Genomic DNA, 20,581 nt, shown 5'->3' with positions numbered 1-20,581 from the left:
TTGTGTTCAATTTTCGGCACCAAAATAAATAAATTGTACATTGGGTCTAATGCTTCAGTATGCTGTCTAAAACTTCAGATAATGTGGTTTTGAAGAGGGATTTGTTGTAAGAAAATGAGGTTCAGTAAAGACAAGCCCTTTCTCCCTCCTCCCCCATGCTTTTGGCTCAGGAGAAGATGAAAAGGGCTATTTGGGGGACAGGGCTGCCAACAGAAGAGAATCCCTATAAACGACTTTGGCAGAAAGCCTCCATCCAAAGAGAAAGGACGCAGCCTGTCTTCAGCCAGGGCAGGAGGATGAGCTCTAGGCAAAAGCAATGTCCCTGTGAGCAGGGGTGGCCACCAGTGGCCTATGCAGGTGGATACTGCCTTGTAGAAGTCCAAGGAACTATGAGATGACTGCTGTGAAGAAGTTGTGATATTCTACACTGGGTCACAGGGTTCCCTTACTCGTCATTACAGACACGATAATGAGTAATAAATGCATGGTGTATAAATACTATAAGCCTAGGTTGTTTTCTGGCCCCATTCCCTTTTTCCCCAAAATATAGATCAACTATACCACTACAAAGGTGAATTTGAACAACATTCCTATCTTTAATTTCACAGTGCTTTGAAAACCTTTTGCAGTGCTACATATACAAAAAGCACTTTTTTTTTTTTTTTTTTGGTTTTTTGAGACAGAGTCTCCGTGTAGCCCCAGCTGGCCTGGAACTCAATATGTAGACCAGGCTAGCCTCAAACTCACAGAGATCCACCTGCCTCTGCCTCCCAAGTGCTTGGATTAAAGGCGTGCACCATCAGGCCTGTCTACAAAAAGCATTTTTTGCTCATTGTATTTCTGGGGTGGGCCTGAATAAGTGTATATACATACTGTGTTCATCTTACCTTTACAAACTGGTGCGTGCGTGCATGCGTGTGGGGGGGGGTGGTGTGCACATGCATGTAGAGGCTAGTGGACAATCGGGTGTCATTCTTTAAGTCCTATTTACCTTTTAAAAATATTTTGTTTCTTATTTTTATTTTATGTGTGTGAGTGTATTGCCTGTATGCACCTCTGTTGTGCAGTGCCCACAGAGGTCAGAAGAGGGCAGCAGATCCCCTGGAACTGGAGTTACAGATGGTTGGGAACTACCATGTGGGTGCTGGGAACCCAGGTTCTCTGTAAGAGCAGCTAGTGCTCTTAACCACTGAGCCATCTCTCCAGACCCCTCTTTTTTTAAAGACAGAATCTCTGGCTGGCCAGTGAGCCCCGGGAATCTGCCTGACTCTGCCTCCCCAGAGCTAGAATTACAAGTGCAATGCCTGATTATTATTATTATTTATTTGTTTGTATATGGGGGGGCATGTACCATGGCAAATATTTGGAGGTCAAAGCACAATTTGTGGGAATCAGTTCTATTTTTCCATTCTATTGGTCCCAGGGATTTAACTCAGGTTATCAGGCTTAGCAGCATTTGCCTTTACCTACTGGGGAGCTATCTTGCTAGCCCCTATGTTTGTTTATTTTTATTATTTTTATTTTATGTGTATGAGGTGTAATGTTTGCATGTGTGTAAATGCACCCATGTTGTACAGTGTCCACGGAGGTCAGAAGAAGGCATCAGATCCCCTGGAACTGGAATTACAGAGGTTGTTAGCCACCATGTGGATGCTGGGAATTGAACCTGGGTTTTCTGTAAGAATACTCAGTGCTCTTAACCACTGAGCTATCTCTCTAGCCCCTGTTTATTTTTAATATGAGTGCTGAGATTTGAACTTAGGTCCTTATGTATGCAAGACAAACGCTTCATTGAATGAGTACTTCCCCAATTTCCCCAATCCGGAATAAATTTTTCTTTCCCTCCCTTCCTCCCTCTCCCCTTCTCCCCCTCTCCCCTCCTCCCCTCCCCCCCTCTCTCTCCCCCACCCCCTCTCCCTCTCCCTCTCTTTCTTTTTTCTAAGCTTGGTCTTGCTATATAATCCTGGCAGACCTGGTTTTCACCATGTGGCCCAGTTTGACCTCAAATTCATGGCACTCCTCCTGCCTCAGCTTCCTGAGCTACAGGTGTTTGCCATTATTCCCACCTTTCAAAATGACCCATTCAATTAAGGAAATTGCTATCTGTTTGAATAAATTTCTTGGAAGAATGAATGACAGCTCAGCTCTCCCATCCTTGTATAATTACGTGTGCAAGTGCTGTGGAATTGCTGGTTCTGTGTGGTTAGATGTGATGTACATGGGCGGTTAGCAAGATAGTCATAAAACCAACTTGAGTGTCTATTTCCAATTGATCCAGACACTGAGTGGTGTGGTAGAGAGTCACACACACTCCCAGAGACATAGACAGTGGAAGAGCTTCCAAAGCAAAGCTTTCCTCATCCAGGTAGCAAGCCTTCTGAGTATCTCCTCTATGCTAGACCTTCATCAGAACTCATTCCTCCTCCATCAGGCCTCCTGGTCCCCTCCCTTCTCACAAGTTTGGATCATTTTCTTGTGAAGACTCAAATTCTTTAGCTCTATTCTTGAAGGCCCTGCTAGGGAAAAATTTTATTTGTAATAAATAACCTTTTAAATTATAAAGTAAATAAACCCTAAGATGGAAATTTTAGAGGAAAAAGCAAAGATTCTATCATGAACGTTTCCTTATATTTCTAGAGACTTGTAAACATTTTAATGGCTAGGTATTATTCCATTGTGTGCTTCCATTTTTTAACATTCACCAAATTATTCACATGTATGAACTTATTACATACATGAATTCATATTTATTGATCCTGTTTGAACTAGAATTATCTAAGGATATGATTTACTACTATATTATAACTGATAGAATATGGCTCATTTTTTAAAGAGGGTCAGTTTATATCATTCCACATAGGAGAGTCATTGTCAACATTTAAAAATTAAGAACACACACCTTACAGCTAAGGGCAGAAAACATCTATTTCACTCTCTGGCACATCTGCTTTGACACAATCATTATGTTCTTACTGCATTTGATGGATGGTCCCTCTGGTGTCCTCATTACAAAATCATAAGACCTGTGCCCAGACAATGCACTGAGACAGGTCATAAGCTGCTTAGGAACTTCCTGGGTTCTAGATAAAATTCTAGTGAGCTCTGTCTCCTCTATTCCAGTTTCCTTAACTCTAAGGCCCTGCCTGGCAGACTTTCATATTTCTCTGTTTCCTTTTAGATAATTCCTCCTCCCTCCAGGAAGATGAAGAAGTAGAGATGGAGGCCATCAGCTGGCAGGCCAGCAGTCCAGCCACGAATGGGCACTCTGCTCCTCCAGTGACCACTGCTCATTTCCCTAGCTGGGTCACATTTGATGACAATGAAGTTAGCTGTCCTTTGCCACCAGTCACCTCTCCTCTAAAGCCAAATACACCGTCCATTGCATCTGTGATCCAAGATGTACCTTATAACTCAAGTGGGTCATTTAAGAGGGACCGACCCAAGAGCACATTGATGAACTTTTCCAAAGCTCAAAAGCTGGACATTTCCTCCTTAAACCGCCCGCCTTCCATAACAGAGGCACCACCCTGGAGGGCCACCAATCCTTTCCTGAATGAGACTCTACAGAATGTACAGCCCTCCCCTATCAACCCTTTCAGTGCTTTCTTTGAGGAACAGGAACGGCGCTCCCAAAACAGTTCCATCTCCAGTACTACAGGCAAAAGCCAAAGAGATTCTCTCGTTGTCATCTACCAGGATGCTATCAGTTTTGATGACTCAGGCAAAAGCCAGTCCCATTCTGATGCTGTTGAGAAGCTCAAACAACTCCATATTGATGATCCTGACCACTTTGGCAGTGCTGCCTTGCCTGATGATGACCCAGTAGCCTGGGTTGAACTAGATGCTCACTCACTTGCCTCAGCTCTGTCCCAGTCGAGGGATGGGTGGCCAATGATGCTGAGGATCCCTGAGAAGAAAAACATCATGTCCTCTAGGCACTGGGGACCAATCTACATCAAACTGACAGACAGTGGTTACCTGCAGCTGTATTACGAGCAGGGCCTAGAAAAACCATTCCGAGAGTTCAAGCTGGAGATCTGCCATGAGGTTTCAGAGCCCCGGCTCCAAAACTATGATGAGAATGGGAGGATCCACAGCTTGAGGATAGACAGAGTCACCTACAAAGAGAAGAAGAAGTATCAGCCCAAACCTGCTGTGGCCCACACAGCAGAGAGGGAACAGGTGATCAAGCTGGGCACTACCAATTACGATGACTTCCTGAGCTTCATTCGTGCGGTTCAGGACCGTCTCATGGACCTGCCGGTGTTGTCCATGGACTTGACCACAGTTGGCTTGAACTACCTTGAAGAGGAGATTACGGTGGATGTCAGAGATGAATTCTCTGGCACCGTAAGCAGAGGCGATAACCAGATCCTCCAGCACCATGTCTTGACACGGATCCACATTCTGAGTTTCCTGTCTGGGCTTGCTGAGTGCCGCCTGGGCCTCAATGACATCCTCATCAAAGGAAATGAAATAGTTTCTCGGCAGGATATCATGCCCACCACCACCACAAAATGGATCAAGCTCCATGAGTGCCGTTTCCATGGGTGTGTAGATGAGGATGTGTTCAACAGCTCTCGCATTATTCTGTTCAACCCTTTGGACGCATGTCGATTTGAGCTGATGCGGTTCAGAACAGTGTTTGCCGAAAAGAACTTACCCTTCACGCTCCGGACAGCGGCGAGCGTCAATGGGGCGGAGGTGGAGGTGCAGAGCTGGCTGAGGATGTCACCTGGCTTCTCCTCTAACCGTGACCCTCTCACTCAGGTTCCCTGTGAGAACGTAATGGTTCGTTACCCAGTGCCCAGTGAGTGGGTGAAAAACTTCCGAAGGGAAAGTGTTCTGGGGGAAAAGTCTTTGAAAGCCAAAGTGAACCGGGGGGCAAGTTTTGGCTCAGCTAACATCTCTGGCTCTGAGCCTGTCATGAGAGTAACTCTGGGAACCGCAAAGTACGAGCATGCCTTCAACTCCATCGTGTGGAGGATAAACCGACTGCCTGACAAGAACTCAGGTAGGTAGAGTATCTTATCTGTGGAAGCAACCGTCGTGGCTGCTAAAGAGCTGGGATCAACCTTATATACCCTGTGCCTGTATGTAGTGTTTGATTATGCTGTATGGTGGAAATGTTGGTGTTGGGGAGGAGGGAACAGGAGAGTAGAAATATCTGCGCAAAATAAGTAACAACCGTAGTGATATCATAAAGGCCCAATACCATCTGTTCACCACCTTATCATACATCATCCATTAACTGTTTTATTCTACTTAGCTAAATGGCTACACAATTTTTAAAGGCAGCTTCTGAACTGTATATGTGTACAACTGTGTAGAGGCCATGAGGACATCATTCCTAGGGTGATGTATACTTTGTTTTTGAAACAGGGTCTGTCATTGGCCTAGAACCTGCCAGTTTGGCTAGTCTGGCTACCTAGTGAACCCAAGTTTCCCCAGCTCTGGAATTACAAGCATGCACCACCATGACTGCCTTTTTTTATAGCTATAATTGTTTTGTTTTGTCTGAGACAGGGTTTTCCCTGTAGCCCCAGCTGACCTGGAACTCACTGTGTAGTCCGGGCTGGCCTTGATCTCACAGAGATCCACCTGCCTCTGCCTCCTGAGTGCTGGGAATAAAGACATGTATACCCAGCTATATTTTTTTTCATGTGTATGAGTGTTTTGAATGCAAGCATGTAAGCACACCCATGTGTGTGCTGCCCACAGAGGCCACAAGAGGGGGACATGCCCTGGAACTAGAGTTATGCATGGGTGCTAGCTACCGTGTGGCTGCTGGAAACAACCCTGGTCTTTTGGAAGAGCACCCCGTGCTCTTAACCAGTGGGCCGTCTCTTTAGCACTCGTGCCTGACTTTTCTTTTCTTTTTTTTTTTTTTTTTTGACGTGGGTTCCTGAGATCAAACTCGGACCTCTCTGCAAAGCACTTTACTTACTAAGCTCTCTCTCTAGTCTCTTGAAGTTTTGTTCTTTTGGAACTCATAAGTATTAGCTGTGATACTGAAAGCAATTCATTTCCAGATCCTGGAAGGCTTGTGGGTTCTGAAGACATATCTTTCTGACCATCCTCTGGATGAAAGTGAAAGGGCCAGTTTATGTCTAATCATGGACACAGTATACATGAGCACTGAGACTTTGGGTTCAGCTGCTCTGTCAGTCATAATATCTCAGACTCAGAGCCTGGCTTTGGGATCATGATGAGAAAGAGACTAAACATCCAGAATATCAAGGTCAAAAGGGCCAAAGTTCTACCAGACAAAGTAAAGAAAGGAATGTTTGATTTAAACAAACTTACCAACTTCACTGCCCTGCTCACAGCTGGGGGAGGGAGGCGCTGTTCCTGTGCCTCAGCAAGCCCAGAAGACAGTTATGTCCCTCACAGGTGCAAGACAAATGACAAAATGAGGCAGCAGTCAAAAGAATAGCTTTATTTCTTCAAGTTCAGCTGATTGACTCTGTGGCAGGCAAAGATCCTGTGATCCCATGAGCCTTTAAACCACTTTTCTTCTTGTTTGTAATAAATTATGCCCATCTGTTAAGGAAAGCGTATTGCCTAGTCAGGCCCCCCAAAAAAATCTAAGCTTGAAATCCTGGCTGAAATGGCACACCCATGCTTTTTTGCATGTCACTGTTAAATCCTTATTGTGTATTTGAACTGTTCCTCTCTTGCTCCAAGTATGGAGTGGCTGTGTTATCACATCTTAAATGGAATTTGATGTGATAGCAAGAGGCGCGCAGTCTAATGTATGCAGTCTAATGCACTCACACTGGGCATTCTGTGTCAGACACTGGGTATACTGGTGCAGACTGAAGAGACAATCGACCTCTGTGCTGGAGGCTGGGGTGGCCACCCTGTAACTGCTTCTAAACTGACAGAACTTTTAAAACAAAGTCTTCCTGTCTGCTTGCTTACTCATTTCCACAGTGCTCAGTGCTGTATTTTCCTAGTGTTTTCTGCCTCAACCATGGGGACCTGTCTGACTTGATGGGGGGAAGGTAGGGGATCCATGAATTCTCCTTTGGCACAGAAGACCTTGGGAAGAGAAAGCTATAAAGTACTGGGTTTTCAAGGTGGAAGGGACCTTAGGGATCACTCAGTTAAACTTGTTCATTCTTCCAATTAGAGATGTCAATCTGAGAGGTAACATTACCCATCTGAAGTCACAAAGCCACATACAGGAGTTTTTTCTCAGTACCATAGGTCCTCCTCAAAGAAGAAGCCACAGAGATGCATGCCTCAAGTAATTTCTACTATGAGAACAAGGATTTGGAGTTTTCCCAATGTGTACAAACAATCTCATAGTGACTTAAAAAGTACTGTGTGAAGGTTTTTTGGTTATATCTAGCAAGGACTAAACAGGGGGAACAAGGTTGACAATATGAATACCTCATTGAACTAAAGGAAAGATTAAACAACAGACATTGGAAAAGAGAGCTCCAGGGAAGCCTGGCCACAGAGACAAATGGATGTCACCTCAAGGGTATAGCCAGAGACAAAGTTTCACCATCAATTTTCAGTCCTTGTGTCAGCTAGCTCAGGTTGACAAGTGGCCAGAGCAATCAGGATGACATATACGATTATTGACCACGTAAGATTATTGATCAAAGAGAGATGAAGAAGAAGATTGCTCCCAGGATAAAGGGATAATGGACAGAGGGCAGAAAGAATCATAGATCTTCAGCAAATGTATTTCTTAATGCTTCCAGCAGAGAGCATTCAGTAGCCTCAGGCCAAATGACAGGCTGGTTATATAATATACACACATTACTAGTTTACCAGAATCTTACTTGTGGGAGATTTTTGTTATGCAGGACAGCATGAGACTATCTGGAGATGTTTCTTACTTAAGTCCCCCTCCCCCATTATTACTTCAGATGACATGGTTTTATAATATTTTTAGTAGTAAAACCTCCGGAGAGGCCACAATTCCTACCAGCCAATGGCGTTGCATCTCTCTGCCTGTTCAGGTGCTTGAGAGCATCCTTTCCTGGAAACTTGAGATGCACAGGGTCTGCATCCTGGTCAGACTACACATTCCTGCCATGGCTAGCAATCACTGCTCAGCCCCTGTACTCCCATTCATAAAACCAGAGAATTGGTGATGATCTATTAGTAACAACCCCTTTTCCGAGTTTATCTGTCTAGGTATTGGACATCCTTGGTAAGTTGCCTTTTACAGGTCATTTTTCATAATAACCACCACTCCATTACAGCGAAGGAGCCTGGGTCCCAACCAAGATCCAAAGGTTACCCACAGCCCACAGAACAAATCCTTCTGCTTCCACGGGTTGCATACTAAGCAGTGAAAACACTGAGTCCTGCACAGATAGCTTTCTTTGAGGGAATCCTAGCTCTCATTATACCAGGTAAAGGGAAAACACACCCAATACAATAGGCATCTTATTGAAAAGAAATCTGAATTTTAATGTTAAATTATTATTATTATTATTACTATTATTATTATTTTTTTTTTTTTGGTCCTTCTGAGACAGGGTCTCCCTGTAGCCCCAGCTGGCCTGGAACTTGCTATGTAGACTAGACTGGCCTCAAATTCACAGAGATCCACCTGCCTCTGCCTCCTGAGTGCTGGGATTAAAGGCGTGCAACACTATGCCTGGCTTAATGTTACATTTTATCAAGAAAAATGAGTTACCATGGATTAAACTATACCACATTTCAAAATTTTGTGTTGCCCTAACTGTCTATCACCCTTACACATCCAATAGTTGAGGCTAGGAATCCAGGAAAAAAAAAATACTGCTTTCAGAGTTTGCTGTGAATATGCTTTGAGACAATCAGAAGAGGGAGTCGCTTTTTTAAAAAGAAACCATTTCTTAATATTCCAACAATGTCAAATAAAGCTAATTAGATAAAAAATAATTGACGTTGCTATTGAATTAAGAGGTGTTTCTCTGTGCACTGTGGTGATCTAATTCCAAGGCAATATACTGAGAACCGTTTAGGACCTAGTTTGGAGTCAGTGAGATCTGAGCATTATTCTCACTCAGTTCTACTGCTTCAAAGTGGCATGACCTCAGACAATTTACTTAACCCTCTTGGAGAAATCTAATTTTCCTCTTCTACAAAATAGGATTATTAATACCTAGCTCATTCAGAATGAAATTAAGTAATGCTTTTAAGTGTATAGCACAGTATCTGGCCAATAATCAGTGCTTAGTGAAAATGATAAATGACAGCTCTGTAATTACATCTGTGGCACAACAGAAAGATATTGTGAATGGATTCGTTTTCAGATACTATAATTTTTATTATTTTATGTATCTGACTTAAATTCCTTTGTTAAAAACCAGTGCAGATTTTTCAAGTTGTTACATTTTTGAAACAGAAAAACACATACTTCACTCTAGTGTTTTCCTTGGAGAAAGGGTATGCATCTCCTTATTCTCTGAGATTGCAAAGTCCTGCCCAGAGCAATAAAGAAAATCGGAATTGTTGACTTGGATAAACGGGGGGGGGGGGGGGGGGGAGTAAGGCACTCTTTCCGTTTTTCTAATTAAGTAAAGCCATTTCACGCTGTTTAACTGTAGTCAGTTGCTGCTCTCCATCCATTCTGTCACACTGCAACCTGGTCCTGAAGTTTGGGGACCATGAGGTTATAACTCAGACAAACCAGTGAACGGTCCACAGTCAGGTGGTTTAGCACATTGCTCTGCTATTTTCTGTGACCTGGGCCAGCTTGCCCCCACAAGCTCAGTGTAAAGTGACCCCAGGGATTGTGACAAGGTGCAGTGAGGGAATCTGAGTGAAGCAGTGAGCACAGTAGCAGGCCCAGGGCACTCAACAAACATTTCCTGCTGTGTCTGATAGAGGGGGATGATGCTTGAATGGTGTAGTTGCAGAACTCAACTCTTTTTCCTCAAAAATTTAATAATCCGCAAATGAAAAGCAAATCCCAAGTTTACTATCTAAGTACAGTTGACTTACCCATATGTATTAGTTACTTTTCTGTTGCTGTGATAAAACACCGTGACCAAGGGAACTTATAGAAGGAAGAGTTTATTTAGCTTACAGTTCCAAAGGGGCAAGAGTCCACCATGGCAGGGAGGCATGGCGGCAGAGGTGGCTGGAGGAGAAGTTAAGTGCTCACATCTTCAAGCAGGCACAGGAAGCAGAAAGCAACTGGAGATCTGGCAAGGCTTAAGAACTTTCTAAGCCCACCCCCAGTGACCTGCTTCCTCCAGCATGGCCACACCTTCTAACACCTCCCAAAACAGCACCACCAAGTGGGGACAAAATGCTCAAATACTTGGAGCCTATGGGGATATTCTCATTCAAAGAACCACACCATAGGTTTAGAATTGAAGAGCCGGAAGGTGCTGTGTCAGGTGTCTATTGTCCAACCTACCCTTTCATAGCCCTCCTCGACATCCCACTTTCCAGATAAGGAAATGAGGCCAGGAGAGAACAAAGGGCTTGACCATTTAGTAGAACTGGAAGTCCCCTGCCCCCCCCCCCCCCCCCCCCCGCCGTGATCTCACTGCCGATCAGATGATCTGTCCTGTGCACCAGACTCCCCGTTCTGTGCATGCTGTCTATAAGTCTGTCACTTTCATATATCATCTACCCACACAAACATGCCTGAGACATCTCTGAAAATACAAAATGCTATTAAGAAAACTGATCTTTCAAAGGAAAGCAATTTTGCTTCAGGTAGCTGTCACTAATATTAAGTGCCAAGTGCTGATCCCATCTCTTCCAGTCTGCAGCCCCTCTTTCCTAATGTTTATGCTGTGTCCACATAGCTCTCTCATCTGAACAGGCAAAATGGCCCCCGTTTCTCAGGCTGAGGGTTTTATTGCTAGGATACCAGACTGCAGTAATCAACTGGCATTGTATCAAAGAAAGGGTCTAAGGCACACGGAGACTGATTTCTGTCGAGAAAAGCCCTCTGTTCAGCATTGGACCCTTTGAAACTGCCAGGTACAGGCCTTGGGGATCTCCTTTGTTATCAAGGTGGCTCTTTGGCCCTTTTTCCTTTTAAGTTTCATTTACAAAGAACCTGATCTCTGGATTCTTTCTTTCTCCCATAGCTTCTGGTCACCCACATTGTTTCTTTTGCCACCTTGAACTTGGCTCTGACCGGGAAGTGCCTTCCAGATTTGCCAGTCACGTGAATGTTGAGTTCAGCATGCCCACAACTTCTGCCTCCAAAGCCACTGTGAGATCCATCTCTGTGGAAGACAAGACTGATGTCAGGAAGTGGGTCAATTATTCCGCACACTACAGCTACAAGGTAGCCTCCGGGGGCTTTTGGCTAATGTATCCAAGTCCATTTGTTCATACCTCTACCCCCACCCCCACATTCTTTTCAGCAAATGCTTACCATTGGGTATAGTCTATTAAAGAAGTTTACATTCATAGCTATGGATGAGTCTGCTTTGATTTCAATGAAACAATCTCTCTTGTGTAAGAGAAAGGGTTGGGAAAAAATTAGAGGGCTGACGATGGAGAGTATAATGTCTATCAAGATAAATAGCAACAAGAAGAGTGGAGCCAAGCAGTAATTGTCATTCACTTGCAACATGACTCATGTTTTGGAGGAGTGAACATGGAAATGGAGGGGAGTCATAGGAATGTGATAAAACGAAGCAAGCATTTCATCTACAGGAGTTGTCTATAGTAATACAGCCTGGGCACTGGGCAGTAATGGTACATACTTAAAAGTCAAACACTTCTACAGTAATAATGGGATCAGGCACTGGAGAGATGGCTCAGAGGTTAAGAGTACTGGCTGCTCTTGCACAAGATCTGGGTTCCCAGCACCCACAGGGTGGCTCCCAACCATCCATAACTCCAGTTCCATGGGATCCAACACCCTCTGTGGGCATTGTACACATTTTATACACTTACTTACATTCAGGCAAAACACTCATACACATAAAATAAAAATAATTAAAAAAATAAGAGCAAGGCTGTGGGAGACTATGTAATCAAATTTGAAGGATTTTTTTTTTGTGGGGGTCAGTTTGTTTATTTGGAGACAGGGTCTTTCTCTGTAAGTCAATCTGGCCTTGAATTTGATTTTCCTGCCTCTGCCTCTTGAATGCACAGGTTATAGGCAGCTAGCACTAAAATTTCTAACATATATAAAAATGATAGTGTCCTGAAGAGTTAGCTATTGATAGAATATAAAATTCCAAAGATGGAAGGAAAAGGGCTGTTAAAGGACTCTGCAGAGTTAATCAATAATTTCCTATTTGCCCTGTTACCCTTAAGTTTATATGATAATTTATGACTTCTTTAACTTTCCTTAGTTGCGTGATCTAAAACCTTTACCAAAAAGAACAAATACCCCATCTTGTGGCCAGGAAAAAACTAGCACTTCCCTCAAAAATGACTCTGCTACCTCAACTGTGCCCTCCAAGCAGAGTATCCTAATACCTGACGTGTGCTGAGGAGCACCTTAATCATGAGACTCCTCTGTTCAAAGGATTCCCTTCCTGACTTTCCAGAGGCTTCAGCTAGGGTGTGTTACTTTCAAGCTGAGACTTTTGGACAATATTCTGCAGAAGATAGGATAGAATCAGAAACACTTCAATACGTATTAGAGACTTTTAAAAGAAAGGAAGGCTTTGGAGAGGCTTAAGTAGTCAGTTACAAAAGAATGTGTTCATTTTATAAACCTTTTTCAGTTGCCTATTGTATTTTTATGCTTTGGATAAAATGGTGAGCTAGATGTTGCTCCTCTCCTGTGGACAGCTATGGAATCGTGGATCCCGGGGCAGCAGAAATGTTCATGGAGGAAGCACCGAAGTGTTCTTACTTAGTCAGATGCAAAGGTAGCCTTCGGGCAACTGTTCCAGGCAAAGAGTAAGAATTTTCCAGATGCACCACAAAAAAAGAGGAAAGCCCACACCTTGTAAAGGGAATCGTGCTGCATCAGGGTCAGTCGCTCCATGTGGCGGAAGTCCAAAACACAAAAGTGCCAGCATTCCTCAAGGGCCTCAGGAAGTTATGTGGGTTTTGTTGGTCTGCCTTGCTTACTTGTTTTGTGCTTTCTCTTCCTCTTCCTTCTCCTCCTCTACTTCGTCCTCCTCCCTCTTTCTAATGTTTTCTCCAACCTTTATTTTCACAGGTGGAAATTGAACAAAAAAAGAGTTTGAAGCCAGACTTTGAGGGAGATGACTTGGAAAATCCCAAGGAATGTGGGATACAGTGACAGTGACCTACAGCAAGGAACGCTGACCAGTGATGTCTTCCTGAATAGCTGAAGTTTAAGACAACATCTGCTGTGGTCACTCCCTGCCGGGGTCAGTCTATCGGACTTTCCTGTGTGCAGTTACCTGTGTTTCACAGGAAACCCTGAGGGGGCCATTTTGAATAGGCTCCTGACTCTGCATCTGGTGCCCTGGCTTCTGAAGCATATTGTATAATTGAGCCTCCTTGCCTGGTTTCTGCTTATATCACAGCTCTGGTATGTGGTTTGTGGTGACCGTTAGAGACTGGAAGAGAACCTCCAACATCAGTGTTGGCAGTTTCTTTCTGATAGTCATTTGTTATTTGTGAGTTTCTGGACAAAGCAGTTCTGAGAAGTTATGAATTCATTTCTATTGCTTCTTCTACAGAAGATTCAGAAAAGGTTCAAAACCATTTCCTCTGTGGGTATAGTAGACCTTTTGTAGATGTCTCTACTCTTTAAATGTTGGCCTTATCAAACAGTTTTCCATGTTTCCCTCCTAGTTCTAGATTGTTCAGATCAAAATTTTTTTTCAACCTCTACTTTTCCATTTGCTAACCTAAGTCACAATACACAATGAGAAAAGTCCCAATCCAACTCTTCAAATTCAGTGATTCGACTTAAATTCTATAAATGAATTGGATTGGATTCATATTGTGTTGGAGGGTAAGCAAAATTGAACTTATTTTTCTTCATTTGAAGGAAAAGGGCCATTAAATGTAAGATTATATTCAGTTCAAGAGATAGCTTCAATTATGGTGAATTCCCAAATTCTCATTGAAAAACAGAACACTTCTAATTCCTGAAACAAAAGAGTTTGTGTGTGTGTGTGTCCCACATCATTTGGGAGTTCTTTTTATACCTCATAGGCAATAGACTGTTGCATGTCCCTTTAACTCAAACTTCATAGGAAATTTAAGTTGAAAAGACAAAGGCTAAATTGAAGGAGTTTTGTTTCAAATTCAGAGTTTTATCATCACAGTATTGTAATAAATCAAAAAGGCAGAAGACTCCAGGGTAGGGATGGGAAAGCCATATTCCCCAGTATTGTGAACAAGAAGTCCTGATTCCAAGAGTCCGGACAATCTCCTTTCCCTCATTTGTTCCTGTGCTCCTCTGCTGATACATTTCTTGGTGTTTTCTTTCATGAAGAATAGAGAGGACAGAGTAAGTACTCTATCATATATTCAGAAGATATGGAAATAGACAAGGTTGGAATTTACAGATTCAAGATTAAATTCTTCAGTTCATATTCAGTAAAATCAAACTGTGTACTGACACTAGGTTTTAGAAATCATTGCAGTGTTTTGAGCTATCTAAGCATCAGACTGAAACTACAGGCATAAATGAGAATGCCTGTATTTGGAGCTTTTGAAATGCGACCCTTATCAGTACAGAGTTGAGTGTGTGTGCCTGTGTACTTAGATGTGTTTATTGATGAGGGTACTGGGGAGACTCAGTTTTATAGCAATTCACATAAAAATGTTTTCTTAAGGAAATGGGAGTTCATTCTTGAACCAGGGATATATCATGGCTATTCACAAAGCTAATGCATTCTATCTGTGGTAATAGATATTTAAACAGCTCTACATGGTATATTAGCCAGGACTCATCTGGATGGAGGATTAGGTTCAATTATAGCTACTGTATTTTATGAGAGACGTTAACAAGTTGACTCTGTCCATAGGCAGGTAACAAGGTTTGTGAAGATTCTATAAAGAACAGGGGAACAGCTCTCATGCAGAACAGAAGGTAGAGCTAGGAAGGGAGTACAGAGAAGTTTGTAATGATATAATAGCTGTCTCAGAGTTTCTGTTGAGCTATAAAAAGGAAGGGGAGTAAGATTTATTTTGCATAATTTCAAAGGCAAAAATAGGAACAAAGAACTTTACAGATGGCAGGTGCTTGAGAATTTTCTCATAGGAGTTGTTCCAAAGACAAGTAAACTAAGGCCAGCCTGGTCTACATAGTGAGTTCCAGGACAGTTGGGATGACAGGAAGACCCTGTCTCAAAAAGACAAAAAAAGATTTCCTGCTGCAGCAAATGCCCAGAGGTTCAGATCCACCCATCCCAGGTACTGTGAGAGGAAATGTCACGTTGGATTTGGGATAGACACTGAGGAAAATCTTTTCTATATAGTCTCAGAAGGAATGAGGCTCCCTAACTCCATTTTTTTCCTTTGTGTTTTTATGCTGTTAGAATACTGTGAGGTCCCCTACAGGACTTTGTCAAGCAATTTCAAAGCATGTCCTTTCCACCATTCCACTGAAGCCCTTAAGATTCCCCAGAGGATGTGCAGTGGGTTGGAGAGTGGGCAAGATAAATGGAAGTCATCCCAGCACCTTCCTCCCAAGCTCAGCACTGGGTCAAATATCTGCCTCTCCTGCTAGCATCACATGCACAGTGTCTGCTTTGCCTTCTCCCTCCCACCCCCTTGACTAAGATCTCTGCTTTGGTACTTTTACCAGACTCATTGAGGTTTTGTTGTTCATTTAACCAAAAGTTGAGGAAATCCTTTCTGTGCTATCTACAGTCTAGAAAGCAAATGATTACTAGTTTTAAAAACCTACAGCCTTGGTCCCATTAAATTATTTTGTCTCCTCTACTGTGTTTAGGGAACTATGGAAAACATGTAGGGAGCTGAGGCACAATATATTTTAGTACTTACAAAGTTATGTAAGAAATACAGTTGTGGGGCTGGAGAGATGGCTCAGCAGTTAGAGCACTGGTTGCTGCTCTTGAAGAGAACTGAGGTTCTGCTCCCAGCACCCACATGGTGGATAACAGCTGTCTATAACTCTAGGTCCAGGAGATCCAGCCCTGTTTTGGCCTCCGCAGGCATCAGGCAACATGGGTGCACTTATATACATGCAGGTAAAACACTCAGACACAAAAAGGCAAATTACCTTTTTGATATGCAGGCTCTATATTTGCTACCTTGAACCTTGGTTTTCACGTTTCTTATGGTTACAAAAAATTCCTAGTCTGTGTTACCAGTACCGTAGTAACGTGAGACTATGAAAGGTGGATTGGCTTTACCGATCAAATTAGAGCATAAATTAGATGTCACATAATATCAAGAACTATGTTTTGAGTCTAGGGCTTGCTTTTCTACTTAACAGGGCAAGAAGCCCAAAAAAGAAATGTGTTCATTATAATATGTCAAACAAGAGGTCTGGGGATGTAGCTCAGTGATAGAACACTTCTCTAGAGTGTGTGAGGTCCTGGGTTCAACTCTCAGTATTACAAAACAAGCAATGAGGGAGGGAGGGAAAGAGCTTTCTTGTAGATACAGTACTAGTTATTCCTTTTAAGTCTGCACTTTCTTCTTATTAAATATTAGCTGGACAATTTTACTGGTTTTTTTCTTTTCTTTTTCTATTTCTCTCTTCCTCTACTGTCTACCTTCCTGCATGACTATCAGGTCTTATAATCCTCAGACCATTTATTAATTTGAAATAAGACTAATAGTTCTGTTCAGCTGCATGGTGGGACCGCGAACAGGAGTTTATCTCCCTAAAAGTTCATACTCCTGGGAAATATGATACATGAAGACCAGGAACCTATCCTTTGTGTTTCCCATGCCCAACAAAAGCGTGAACGACAGTAGCATTCAGTCCCCTTGAAATCCTGATTTGTGGGGCCAAACATATTCATAAAATAAATGGAAGTTATTGAGTAACCGATAAATGTTTTTTGAAAGAAACCCAACCCTGAGACTACTTATCCCCTACTTCGCATCAAATAGTCCTCTTACAACTAGCAAGCAGCTTTTATTTTCTGGAGGATTTACGTAATTTTGCTCTCTTTTTATTCCTGCCTCCAGAATCAATGAGCAAGTGTCAGCACTTAAGCACTTAATGTGCCGTGACTCTGAACTGCAGCGTTCCTTACTCATATTGACGAACAATATTGGGTTCAGAGGTGCAGGAACACAGATGCTGTCTACAGTCAGGTTATTGATTCAGCTTTATTGCTGCCAATCAAACAGATCCATGAGCCTCCGTCTTGCCCATTAGAATGGCTAGCGGGAGAGGCAGGCATCTGATAAAGCGCACAGCCAGTCCTGGAGTGCCAGGTCTTTGTTCTCCCAACATTAACCGCTGGCCAGTACTACTGTGCATTTGTCATATCACCATGTGAGATGGAGGAAGGTGGAGGTTCAGCAGCTGAAATCGTGATTTCAAAGTTGATTTGTATTTTATAGTAAGTTTAGGGATGGAAAAAATGAGATTGAGCTGGGGTTTTGGTGAGTTTGCTTGCTTGCTTGCTTGCTTGAGATAGGGATCTCACTGTGTAGTCCTGGCTGGCCTCAGACTCACAGAGATCCACCTGCCTCTACCTCTCAAGTGCTGGGATCAAAGACGTGCACCATCATGCCTGTCTCTCCCCCTCCCCCCTGAAGAGCCTTGGGAATTAATGGTTGCAAGTAGAAAGCACTGCCATCTGACCTACTTTTATAAATTCCCCCAGTGGGAAATGGTAATTTTAACTCTTCTAAGAACAATCATTGTAAGTTAATCCTAGCATATCTAGAGTTGAGGTTATGGTAAGAATGGAATTTGACAGAGAATTCAAACAAAACTAACAAAAAAAATTTTAAACATACTATTTAGTAAATTATTCTTAGCACTTCTCTGACAAATCCCTTCCAAACCATGACAACATTTTATATAAAATTAGTGATCGTATTCTCACTATATTTCTAAAACATTTTCTAAAAATTGTCAGTGTCATATCAATTCCCTACAAATCACCATGTTTAAAATTATGTTCTTTGTAAATGAGATTGGCTTTGGATATTATCACTCGTGGTTACATATTAAAGGTAATCTTAAGTATAGAGACAAATGCATGTATTAGTATTATTTTCTCATGATTAGCTGAAGAAAGAACATGGAAATTACATATTTCTTCTACTGTGCCTTAAATTCACCTATGGAAATCTAGTCCTTTGCTTTAAGAATTGAAAAGGAAAAATTGTATCACTGATCTTGCAATTCCAAGCCCATAATGGTAGAAGTTTTCAATAGTAATATTTTCTGCAGTACCTGGAAAGATGAAAATAATAACTGGATGTAATTAAAAAGCTATGAAAGAATATACTAAAGGAAATAAAATTTCAGTATAAATTTCTATAGCTAGAAATTACAGCATTGGCCACTAAGCATCAAAATAACATGAATGACGGGGCCATCTCAAGTCCAAAAGTAAGATGCCATGGGAGAAAGAAGAGTTCTTAGTAGGGAGAAACAACAGAATCATTCAACTCAGCAAGTGTTGTCTCAAGTGTCTCCTCCAGATAGAGTGCTGTGTCAGCTTCCCTGAAGGGAACAGAGGCCCCACATTAGGATGCTGGAGAATTGTTTACATTATTGGTGGACACGCCATAATGGTTTCATGAAAGGAAATGTGGGGATTTCTGTGAGTCTCTAAAGGACATAAGCATGGACAATCATTATGTTAACTGACTTGTTATTTCCACATCAGACATCGGTTTCCAGAGATCAAAAAGAGAGAGCTGAGCTGTTTCTTCAGATTCTTTCCAGCTGTAGTTTTACGGGTTGTTTCACAAAATATCCTTTCTTACCACGTTGAATTGATATGCTATGTCAGTGTGACTCTTCATACATCCTTAGGAACCTGGAAGTTTAAGTTTAGAAGGTTGGGAAAGCCAGCTAGTTTACATTTTTCCTACTCATGTGTCTACCCTTCTGCATCCACCCACTTGGCAGAAATGCCAAAACCCTGCAATCCTCAATTTTGCAAATGTCTTCAAAGAGGATGGTGAGGATCAGCTGGTTTTCTGTTGCTCCAAAAGTTCTGCTGGAGTCACCCAGTGAAACTGTGTTGTGAGTGTGGAAAACAGACAGGTCTCCCCGATAGCTACTAGGATGTGAGTACCCCATAAAACATAAGTAGGTCTAACCTTCCAAGTTACTGAGGACATTAGGATGTTAGATGCTAGGATGATAAATGACTTAGGATACATCCTTTTATATTAAAGACTGTGGGAAAGGCAGGTGTGGTGGCTCACACCTTTAATCCCAGCAATTGGGAGTCAGAGGCAGATGGATCTCTGTGAGTTCAAGGCCAGCCTGGTCTACATAGTGAGTTCCAGGCCAGCTGGGGCTACAGAGAGATCCTGTCTCAAAAAGAAGAAGAATAAAAAAGACTATGGGAAGTGAGGGAGGGGAAAAACAGAAGCTATTCTGGAACTGTGTGTAAGTTATGACAAAACCAGACAAGAGACCAGGATAAATATGTCCCCAATCATAAACACATAGTGCAAAAAAAACTTTTAAGTATAGACAGCTACAGAGTAGGTCTCTTGTATGATGTGTTTGAATATGGTTTTAGTTTCTTTTCTGGCTGTCCTTAGCTAAAAGGATCAGTTCCAGTTGGTCAGAAGGAATTCCAGCATGTTCTCCCTGTTCACACCCATGTTCTGCCTCAGTTGAAACCCTCGGTTCTCACTGTGGACACCAGTCACACTGTAACTGAAGCCTAAGTGCTACCACTGCTCTCCCCCACCTGCTTGAGGACGAGTAACCCAGGTGAGACTCTCCAGGGTTGGTTCTGCGAAGGCAGATGCTCACTCAGCTCCCAACAGCAGCACAGCCTGTTGTATTTAAGGGTTGGTTTTCAAGAATAGGGGTGAGAGAACAGAATGATGGACATTCCTCTCACACTCAGCCAGCATTCATTTATCTTTGTATGTTCACTTGCCAACAGCATCTGGAGAAAACTTTGTCATATTCAGGGGATTAAGCAGGATCAATGCTTTAGACAAGGAGGGACCGAGGCATGCACCTCCTCACCCTCCATTTCTGTAGTGTCCATAGTGAATTTCAGTGTATCAGGATGGATGAACCCAGAGTCCCTCGAATGGCTCAGCTGATCTGAAGCTTGTATTTTCCTTCATCATCCATCCTCCCTCAGTGTAACTTCTTGCACTATTGTGGTTAATGTTATGTAAAATCAGTTTACTTTTTAAAAAATGTGCCTATGTAATAAAGTCTACACACTGGTTATCTCTGTAGAGGTGATGATGTTCTGTTTCAGTTGTTCTGCTGAATAATCTGTAATATCTTTTTTGAGCTATGAAAAAGAACTATTAATAAAATTTTTTAAACAAAGTGTCACTTTGCAATGTTTAATGAAGACGGGAATCATGAATAGTAAATGTTTACTAATAAGGCCCATTACAGCTAATGTGGTTATCATAAATTAACAAATGATTTGTTTAAATTAGTCTGGATAAATGTATCACATGTATTCTAGATCCACTTATTATTTCCCATTTTGTGCCCAATTCTATGAGAAAACAAATCAAAATTAAGATTTTCTTGGTCCACTCTAAATGAGAA

At 42.3% G+C, this 20,581-nt stretch overlaps 1 protein-coding gene across 2 annotated transcripts in view; it reads left to right on the top strand.

The window, feature by feature from the left end:
• Nucleotides 1-20,350, top strand: part of Ston2 (stonin 2) — a 158,572-nt gene extending 138,222 nt beyond the window's left edge. The window contains exons 5-7 of one of the 2 annotated variants that reach the window (XM_008828662.3): nucleotides 3,179-5,014; nucleotides 11,064-11,266; nucleotides 13,109-20,350. In XM_008828662.3, coding sequence (XP_008826884.1) covers nucleotides 3,179-5,014; nucleotides 11,064-11,266; nucleotides 13,109-13,192 — 2,123 coding nt within the window. In that variant the 3' untranslated portion in view covers nucleotides 13,193-20,350. Of the gene's footprint in view, nucleotides 1-3,178; nucleotides 5,015-11,063; nucleotides 11,486-13,108 lie in introns of those variants that run through there. The other variant, XM_008828661.2, reaches the window with a different exon arrangement.
• The last annotated feature ends 231 nt before the right edge of the window (nucleotides 20,351-20,581 follow it).

The sequence above is a fragment of the Nannospalax galili genome, unplaced genomic scaffold (assembly GCF_000622305.1).
Source record: "Nannospalax galili isolate Female #2095 unplaced genomic scaffold, S.galili_v1.0 scaffold374, whole genome shotgun sequence".
NCBI classification, from domain to species: Eukaryota; Metazoa; Chordata; class Mammalia; order Rodentia; family Spalacidae; genus Nannospalax; species Nannospalax galili.
Note: the sequence above shows the minus strand (reverse complement) of the source record. Positions and strands in the feature narration are given on the sequence as shown.